Source organism: Myotis nattereri (genome assembly GCF_964212035.1).
Source record: "Myotis nattereri genome assembly, chromosome: 9".
NCBI classification, from domain to species: Eukaryota; Metazoa; Chordata; class Mammalia; order Chiroptera; family Vespertilionidae; genus Myotis; species Myotis nattereri.
In genome coordinates this window covers 472,208-481,399 of record NC_138084.1, presented here as the reverse complement: position 1 = coordinate 481,399, position 9,192 = coordinate 472,208, and the positions used below count along the sequence as shown (strand labels likewise).

The following is a 9,192-nucleotide window of genomic DNA, read 5'->3' as shown; positions in this document are numbered from 1 at the left end:
GCGGCTGGTTGGCGGGTCCCCAGTTCACCGTCCACGCCCTCCCTGCTGCAGGCAGCCAGGGCCCGGGCACTGCGGGGCCCATGGGCTGCGGGGCCCTGTGGGGAGCTGGTGAAGCGAAGACTCATCTGGAAAGACAGGCTCCCCCCCGACCCCCACAGTGCAGCCTGGGCCGCCCCGCGTGGCGTCGGGCGCCTGCACCAGATGCAGGTTCTGTGCGGCGAGCCCCAGTGGGTGCCTGGGTAGCACCTCCCGGCCCCCCGCCTGCCCCTCCACAGTCCCCAGCCCCACGGAGCGCCCGCAGGAGGGGGATGATTCAGAGCCACCAGGCCGCCCTGGGGGTGGGTGACAGTGGCGGCAATTAGATTTAATGGGACAGAGCCCGTTCTCCCGCCTCCCTCAGGCGGCAGCAGGCGGGAGAGGGATGTGAGGGAGGTGGGAGGTGGGGGACCCGGGGGGACTCTGACGTCAGCTCAGCCTATAAGAGGCTGCCTGGCCCGGCTGAGGGCTGTGGAGAGAGCCCCAGACCACAAGGTGCCATGCCCATGCCCAGCGCCACCGCGCCCCAGGCCAAGGGCTTCCGCAGGGCCGTCTCCGAGCTGGACGCCAAGCAGGCCGAGGCCATCATGGTAAGGGGGCCGGCAGGTGCCCACTGGCCGACACGGGCCAGGACCCTGGGTGTCCCCGGGCTCAGGGTCCAGCAGGAGGCTCAGACCCAGGCTCGGCATGGCGTCCTGGCCACGGGCACTTCCTCTGCCCGGGCTGCCAGGGCGACCCCGTGCCTGCGTGTTTGCATCTGGGCGGGTGGGTCGTCTGACCCAGCGAGGGTGTCCCAGTTCGCAGCACAGCTCACAACGGGGGGTGCTGGGCCCATGGGGGTGCAGCCCCTGGGGATGGCGGTCTGAGCCCAGGGGTGAACTGGATTCTGGGGCGAATCCCACCATCACCACCCATCCCCTGCCAGGCACCCGGGTCCCACAGCCCCTGCCCAGCAGCCCTGGGACAGTCCCCCAACTGTTGCCACTTGGGAGCCCTGAGTTCAAGGGCGCCTGTGCCAGGCAGCCCCCCTCGGCTGGCCCCTCTGTGAGATGGGGGCGGGGAGGGGCTTGGCAGCCTGGAAGGGGGGCCTGCAGTTCGTCCCCAGGGACACCCGAAATGACAGGCCCGACGTTTAAATGGGCTTTGGCTTTAGACCCTGAGTGACAGCGTGGTCTGCGTTCCAGAGATTGAACGTGTAGGCACCTTCTCGGGGGCCGTGGGGAGAGCCCCCCGTGGAGGCCAGGGCCCCGGCTCTGTCCACATCCTGAGTCGCGTGGGGACCAGAGAGGGGGTCCCCTGCCCCTCCCCCCTGTTCCGGACCCGAGAGCACCAGCACCTACTTGGAAGTTCAGCTCCAGGGGTGAGCCCTCCACGCAGCTCCTCCTCCGTCCACCCTGGGAGCTCTGTCGGGGGCATCAGACGCGCTGGCCCGAGCGGCTGGCCGTCTCGGGGACGGGCTGTGGACAGGGGCACCTGTGTCCGGATGGAGGGGACGTGTGGCCAGCTGTCCCTGTGCTGCGGAAGGGCCGGAGGGACCGTGAGCAAAGGTCGCTCACAGGAGAGGCTGGGGGGCGCGTGGACGGGTGGGGGCCGCTCCCCGCCCCGCAGACACCGTGCTCGCCACCCCTCCCGGCCCCCGGCTCTGGCCGCCGTCCATCTGGGGCCAAGGGCAGCAGATGAACTCCCGAGCCGCTCCTTCCTGTCCCCTAATCCAGTTAGGGCCGGGCCTGGGGACAGGCGACGCGGCGTCTGGGCGCCGTGTGACCCCCCCACGGGGCCAGGAGCCCGGCGGAGGCTCTGCCCGGCCAGGGGGCCTCTGGCGCACACAGCAGGCGCTCAGGCCAGGGGGCCTCTGGCGCACACAGCAGGCGCTCAGGCCAGGGGGCCTCTGGCGCACACAGCAGGCGCTCAGTGCAGCCGGCCGCCCCGTCCCGCAGTCGCCGCGGTTCATCGGACGGAGGCAGAGCCTCATCGAGGACGCACGCAAGGAGCGGGAGAAGGCGGAGGCGGCCGCAGCCGCGGAGCCCGGGGAGCCGCTGGGGGCCGGCGCCTGCGTGGAGAGAGACGGGAAGGCACTGCTCAACCTGCTCTTCACCCTGCGGGGGGCCAAGACCGCCCCGCTCTCCCGCGCCCTGAAGGCCTTTGAGGTGAGGGCGGAGGGCGCCCATGCGGGCACCTGGGGGCCGGTGTGAGCGGGACTCAGGCGCTGCCCAGGCCACGAAGGGCACAAGGGGAGAGGGTGCGGGGAGCGTTGGGGGACCCCACAGCCCCCTCACACCTCCGGTTCTTTGGCTCCCCATGAGGCTGCCAAGCCCTGCCACCCCCAACCACTGCCCACGCCCGCCACCCTGCACGTGTGGACGAGTGGACGTGGCTCCCAGCAGGCAGCTGGGGGTCAGGGTCCCCCCCCCTGCCCCTGATGGCTGAAGTAGCTGCTGGCTGCGTCGGCTGCTCTGGCCGCACCAGGCAGGGTGGGCAGGAGACAGGCCCCCGGCACAGGCGCCCAAATGACATTATAGCCAGACCGCCGTCCAGCTCCCGAGATGGCTGTGGCCGGAGGGCCCTGGACACCCAGCACCCTGGTTGCCAGGCAACAGGGGCTGGCGGTGGCAGACCCTCCTGCCAGCCCCGGGCTCAGTGTCACTCAGCCATCAGGGAGGCGGGACCTTCTGACAGTGGCCGGGGCCAGCCAGCCGGTGGGAAGTCAGGCCGCCCGGGTGGAGCCAGGGAACACAGCTGGTGCCACCCCGAAAGCCGGGTCGAGGGGACCGCGGCGGCAGCTGCCGTTGGACAAACACAGCAACGCCCCGTTTCCCGCCACAGGCCCTGCCCGGGGCTGGGAAAGGGTCTGCGGTCCGGGCAGGGCGAGCGGACCCCACGCCCGCCTCCCTCGCCCCCCTCAGCTCTCGCTCCCCCTCTCCCCCCCGCTCCCCGGCTTCGGCTCCTCAGACCTTCGAGGCCCAGATCCTGCACCTGGAGACGCGGCCAGCGCAGAGGCCGCGGGGGGGCGCCCCCCACCTGGAGTACTTCGTGCGCTGCGAGGTGCCCAGCGCCGACCTGCCCCACCTGCTCAGCTCCGTGCGCCGGGTGGCGGAGGACGTGCGCGGCCCTGGGGAGAGCAGAGGTGAGGCCACGAGAGCAACCCGTGACCCCGAGACACGGGGGTGCAGGGCTCCCCGAGGGGAACGCTGACGTGACCAGGGGGTGCGGCCGGGGACTCGCTCCCTGCCTCTCTGTTCCCCAGCGCCCCCGCCCCCGGCTGTCGGGGAAGGGCCACGCTCCCCAGGGCCCAAGGCTCACGGCCCCTCCTTCTGTCTGTCTGTCTGTCCGTCCATCCGTCCGTCTGTCGCTGTGCAGTCCTGTGGTTCCCGAGGAAAGTGTCTGAGCTGGACAAGTGCCACCACCTGGTCACCAAGTTTGACCCTGACCTGGACCTGGACCACCCGGTGAGTGGGTGCCCTCCAGGCCCGCGGGCCCCGGCCATGTCGCCTGCGCTTGGAGCCGGGAGGGTGGGCAGGACCCTGGGCTGACCCTGGGGGGGTTCCCGGCTCCAAGCAGGTGTGGTCCCTGGGCGCCCCCTGGGCGTGGGCAGGGCGGGCACTTCCTGAGGGGCCCCTCTGCCGCCAGGGCTTCTCAGACCAGGAGTACCGCCAGCGCCGGAGGCTGATCGCCGAGATAGCCTTCCAGTACCGCCAGTGAGAGCCGCCGGCCCTGCCCGACCCCACCCCCAGGCCCCAACCCACCCCCAGGCCCCAACCCACCCCCAGGCCCATCCCACCCTAGACCTGCTGGGGCCGGGGGGAGGGGCGTCCTGGTCACCACCACCTCCCCCACTGCCCCTGGGGTCCCCAAGTCACAGCCAAGCCCACGAGGCACGGAGCGGAGGCCACTCAGCTGGCTGGACATCAGCCCAGACCTTCCCACCCCCACCCCCGAGGGCCCCTGACCGACTGCCAATCCCTTCACAGTGGCGACCCTATTCCCCGTGTGGAGTACACGGCCGAGGAGATCGCCACCTGGTGAGGCCTTGCAGGCTGGGGAGGGGCAGGGACAGGGAGGCCTGGGGGAGTCCCAGGTGCAAGGGCAGTGGCCCAGGAGGGCAGACCCAGGCCAGTGCAGAGGGGCTGCCGAGGCCCCTGTGGCCGCCTGAAGGGGTGGTGGCCGGAGGGGGTGTCCAGGGAGCTGAGGGCTGCCCACCCACCCCCGTCCCATGGAGCCTCCCAGACCAGGGGTGAGAGCCCCCCAGTGGCCAAGGAGTGAGGAGAGGCCAGTGGGGGCTGCTCAGTGTAGGGACAAGGGGTGCCGGGCCAGGCCTGAGTCCCCGCCGACCGCCCGCTGACCGCCCGCCGACCGCCCGCTGCAGGAAGGCGGTGTACACCACCCTCAAGGGCCTGTACGCCACGCACGCCTGCCGGGAGCACCTGGAGGCCTTCGAGCTGCTGGAGCGCTTCTGTGGGTACCAGGAGGACAGCATCCCCCAGCTGGAGGCCGTCTCCCGCTTCCTCAAGGGTGCGCGGGGGGAGGGTGCAGCGCGAGGGCCTGGGGGGCTGTGGGAGGGCTTGGGGGTGCAGCAGGGAGGGCCTGGGGTGCAGGAGGAGGGCGTGGGGTGCAGGAGGAGGGTCTGGGGTGCAGGAGGAGGGCGTGGGGTGCAGTGGGGAGAGTCTGAGGTGCAGCGGAGAGGACCTGGGGGTACAGGGGGAGGGCCTGGGGTGCAGGAGGAGGGTCTGGGGTGCAGGAGGAGGGCCTGGGGTGCTGGAGGAGGGTCTGGGGTGCAGGGGGAGGGTCTGGAGCACAGGGGGAGGGTCTGGGGTGCAGGAGGAGGGTCTGGGGTGCAGAGGGGAGGGTCTGGGGTGCAGGGGGAGGGCGTGGGGTGCAGTGGGGAGAGTCTGAGGTGCAGCGGAGAGGACCTGGGGGTACAGGGGGAGGGTCTGGGGTGCAGCGCGAGGGCCTGGGGGGCTGTGGGGAGGGTCTGGGGTGCAGGGGGAGGGCCTGGGGTGCAGGAGGAGGGCCTGGGGTGCAGGAGGAGGGTCTGGGGTGCAGGAGGAGGGCGTGGGGTGCAGTGGGGAGAGTCTGAGGTGCAGCGGAGAGGACCTGGGGGTACAGGGGGAGGGCCTGGGGTGCAGGAGGAGGGTCTGGGGTGCAGGAGGAGGGCCTGGGGTGCTGGAGGAGGGTCTGGGGTGCAGTGGGGAGGGTCTGGGGTGCAGGGGGAGGGTCTGGAGCACAGGGGGAGGGTCTGGGGTGCAGGAGGAGGGTCTGGGGTGCAGAGTGGAGGGTCTGGGGTGCAGGGGGAGGGCGTGGGGTGCAGTGGGGAGAGTCTGAGGTGCAGCGGAGAGGACCTGGGGGTACAGGGGGAGGGTCTGGGGTGCAGGAGGAGGGCCTGGGGTGCTGGAGGAGGGTCTGGGGTGCAGTGGGGAGGGTCTGGGGTGCAGGGGGAGGGCCTGGGGTGCAGCAGGGAGGGTCTGGGGTGCAGGGGGAGGGTCTGGAGCACAGGGGGAGGGTCTGGGGTGTAGAGGGGAGGGTCTGGGGTGCAGAGGGGAGGGCCTAAAACCACCAACCCCTCTTCCCCCACTCTCCTGGGCCCTGCCCACCCGCGTGGCCGTGCAGAGCGGACCGGCTTCCAGCTGCGGCCGGTGGCCGGCCTGCTGTCCGCCCGGGACTTCCTGGCCAGCCTGGCCTTCCGCGTGTTCCAGTGCACCCAGTACATCCGGCACGCGTCCTCGCCCATGCACTCGCCCGAGCCGTGAGTGTCCTGGCCCCGGAGCGGCCAGGGGGGAGCCCGCCTCCAGCAGGCAGCCCCCAGCCCCAGCCCCACCGCCCCTCTCTCCCTGCCCCCCGCAGGGACTGCTGCCATGAGCTGCTGGGGCACGTGCCCATGCTGGCCGACCGGACCTTTGCCCAGTTCTCCCAGGTGTGTCCTGCAGGCCTCGGCCAGGAGCCGGGTCAGAGGAGGGGCAGGCCTGGGGCTGGGGGCCGCTTGGGTCATCCTGACCCAGAGGTGCGCGCTGACCGATCCCGGAAGACCACCTCAGACGAACGATGGAATTCCCTTTGCCAATTGGCTCCTGGGTGGGGAGCCGGGGACCCGGTGGGGCGGATGCCCATGGCCTGTGCTGCCACCTGCTGGCTCTGCCGGGAACAGCAGGCAGCCTTCCTGGGACCTTGAGGTTCCCAGAGTCAGGGCCCCCACCCACCTCGCGCCCCCCTCAGCCTCCTGCCCCCTCCGCAGGACATCGGCCTGGCGTCCTTGGGCGCTTCGGACGAGGAGATCGAGAAGCTGTCCACGGTGGGTCCCTTCCCCGGCGGGGCCAGGGGTGGGCGCAGGACGCCCGGGTGCAGGCAGGCCGTCCGTCTGGACTGAGGTCTCTGTTCTGCCCCAGGAGCATCACCCTCACACGGGGCTGCCCTGACGGGCCTGGGGGTGGGGGGTCCCGGGCGGGCCGTAGGGGCTGTCTCACTGACCACACTGCCCGCAGCTGTACTGGTTCACGGTGGAGTTCGGGCTGTGCAAGCAGAACGGAGAGGTGAAGGCGTACGGCGCCGGGCTGCTGTCGTCCTACGGGGAGCTCCTGGTGAGACCCCCCTGGGCCGGCTCAGCGTCGGGGTCCCCGCGGGAGGGCAGCCTCGGCCCAGCCTCCGGGAGGACCCCGGGGAGGAGGCGTCCCCCCAGAGTCCGTTCCCTGTGACTGGCCTCCCGCAGCACGCCCTCTCCGAGGAGCCCGAGATCCGGGCCTTCGACCCCGACGCGGCCGCCCTGCAGCCCTACCAGGACCAGACCTACCAGTCCGTCTACTTCGTGTCGGAGAGCTTCAGCGACGCCAAGGACAAGCTCAGGTGGGCCGGCTCCCGGGCCCCAGACGGGTGAGCCCGGCACAGGCTTGGCCTGCAAACCCATTTCACAGAGAAAACTGACCACCTCCGTTACAGCACCCCTCCCACAGCAGCACCCCCAAAAGTCTGGGGAGTGGGAGGTCTGAGGCTGGTGGCCCCGTCAAGGCCGGGTCAGGCCAGGCTCCTGGGAGGCGGAGTCTGATTTTGTGAGGAGGTGCGATGCCCCCCAGCTCCGCCCTCTGAGCCGCTGGGGCCATGAGGAGGGTGGACACCAGGGCTGGGGGGCCTGGAGGGCCTGGAGGGAGCAAGGAGTCCCCGTGGCCTGGGGCTGGGGTTGCCGTGGGAGCTGGGCAAAGTCTGCCGCACCCACTCCTTAATCCTGGGAAAGTGCCAGGCTCCTGCCGTCCCGGGAGAAACCGAGGCCGGGAGCTGTGTGCCCGGCTGGGGGGAAGGGAGAGCAGACCCCACACACAGGCTTAAGGACAGAGGCGTCACTGGGACTGTGCAGGGCACAGTCTGGGAGGGCTTTCTGGAGGAGGAAGACTGGCTGAGCTGGGCCGTGAGGAGCCGCAGGGAGGGATGGGGTGTCCTGGAGGCCCTGGACCCGGCCCCAGCCGCCCCAGCTCCTCCTTACGCTCCAAGGCCTTGAGTCCCCACCCGGAGTCTGAGGGTGCGTGCCCGCCCGTCCCCAGGAGCTACGCCGCCCGTATCCAGCGTCCCTTCTCCGTGAAGTTTGACCCGTACACTCAGGCCATCGACGTGCTGGACAGTCCCCGGGCCATCCGGAGCTCCCTGGAGGGCATCCAGGACGAGATGCACGCCCTCACCCACGCGCTCAGTGCCATCAGCTAAGGCAGCGGGTGCCACCCTGTGAGCCCTGGTGGCTGGTCTTGGGGTCTCCCCACCCTTGCCAGCCCCTGCCCCTGCCCCTGTGAGCTCGCCAGAGACCCTGCCTGCCCCAGGGCACCTCGCCAGCCCCCACTGTGCCTCCCAGCTCAGCCTGTGATGTCCTTGTCCTGACTGGCTGCCCCCCACACTGTGTGCCCCCCTCGCTGTGTGCCCCCCACATTGTGTGCCCCCCGCACTGTGTGCTGCCCATTCACAATCTTAATAAAAGAAAGAAGCCTGTGCCAACCCGTGTCCGAGTCTGTGTGCCCCCAGGCCCGGCTGCACCTCTCAGCCTCGCTCAGAGGCCGTCCTGCCTCCTCCTCCTGGGAGGCCTCCAGGGAAGCCCAGGCCAGCACCAGGGTCCCCCAGGCCCAGCCAGCCTGAGCCCACAGCAGCCCCAGAGGACGAGGGGGTCCTGGGTGAGCTGCCTGCCCAGGGGAGCCCCACCTGGGCTGGCGGTTGGAGAGTCACAGCTGTGCCAACTGGGGGGTGTGGTCTCCAAGATCCACATAGAGGAGGAGGGGGCTCCAGGGGGCCAGCCCGGGGGAGCAGGTGAGCATGGCTGCCTCTGACCCCTGCACCCCACCACCCAGAGCAGGACCTGGGATGCTCCCCAAATATGAGCTGGCTCCCAGGTGGCCTCTCCGGCCTTGGTCTCCCCAGCAAGTGGGTGAGGAGGCGGGTTCTGGGCTGTCAGATGCCCCCAAGCTCACTGAGGGGTCTAGACCCCGGCCTCCTCCGGGGCCTCCTTCCCCTGCTCTGAGGGGACTTCCTGCAAGCAGCGAGGGCCCAGCACCCCGCCTGGCCAGCACCCCACCTACCAGCACCCCACCTGCCCAGAACCCCGCCTACCAGCACCTCACCTGCCCAGCACCCCACCTGCCCAGCACCCCACCTGCCCAGCACCCCGCCTACCAGCATTCCACCAGCCCAGTACCCTGCCTGCCAGCACCCCACCTGCCAGCACCCCACCTGCCCAGCACCCCGCCTACAAGCACCCAGCCTGCCCAGCATCCTGCCTGCCCAGCACCCTGCCTGCCCAGCACCCAGCCTGCCAGCAGCCTGCCTACCAGCCTGTACCTGCCTCGCTCCAGCCTGGGAGGCCCTCACTCTGACAGCTCTGAGCCCCAGAGACCCCTGGGAAGAGCTGGTGACCGGCCTCCCTCCCTCCGGCCTAACTGACCCCTGGGCTCTGCCCTCCCAGCTGGTCCTCCCCGTCCAGCGTCTGCCCTGCACCCCCGTTCAGAGGCCTCGGTCTGCCCTGGCCGTGGGCATGGTGATGTCCTGGAAGGTGGGGCTCCCGCCGTCCTCGGCGAAGGGCCCCAAGGCCCTGGTGCCAAGAGAGGATAAGAAGCAGCAAGTGGCGGGTGGGGTCAGGGGGCTGGGGTGCCACAGGGGCTCGGCCTGGGGGATTGTTGAGGGGACGATGGGGTGTGGGCC

At 70.9% G+C, this 9,192-nt stretch overlaps 1 protein-coding gene across 1 annotated transcript; it reads left to right on the top strand.

Moving 5' to 3' along the window:
* Window positions 1–536: 536 nt before the first annotated feature.
* On the top strand, window positions 537–7,989 carry TH (tyrosine hydroxylase; the record flags this gene model as incomplete). The annotated part of the gene is made up of 14 exons (XM_081099270.1): window positions 537–626; window positions 1,190–1,396; window positions 1,752–2,183; window positions 2,986–3,160; window positions 3,394–3,482; window positions 3,664–3,731; window positions 4,005–4,055; window positions 4,400–4,545; window positions 5,641–5,776; window positions 5,875–5,944; window positions 6,263–6,319; window positions 6,510–6,605; window positions 6,734–6,894; window positions 7,557–7,989. 14 exons carry the CDS (start codon window positions 537–539, stop codon window positions 7,714–7,716), a joined length of 1,938 nt encoding a protein of 645 aa, XP_080955396.1. The 3' UTR covers window positions 7,717–7,989.
* Window positions 7,990–9,192: the final 1,203 nt, after the last annotated feature.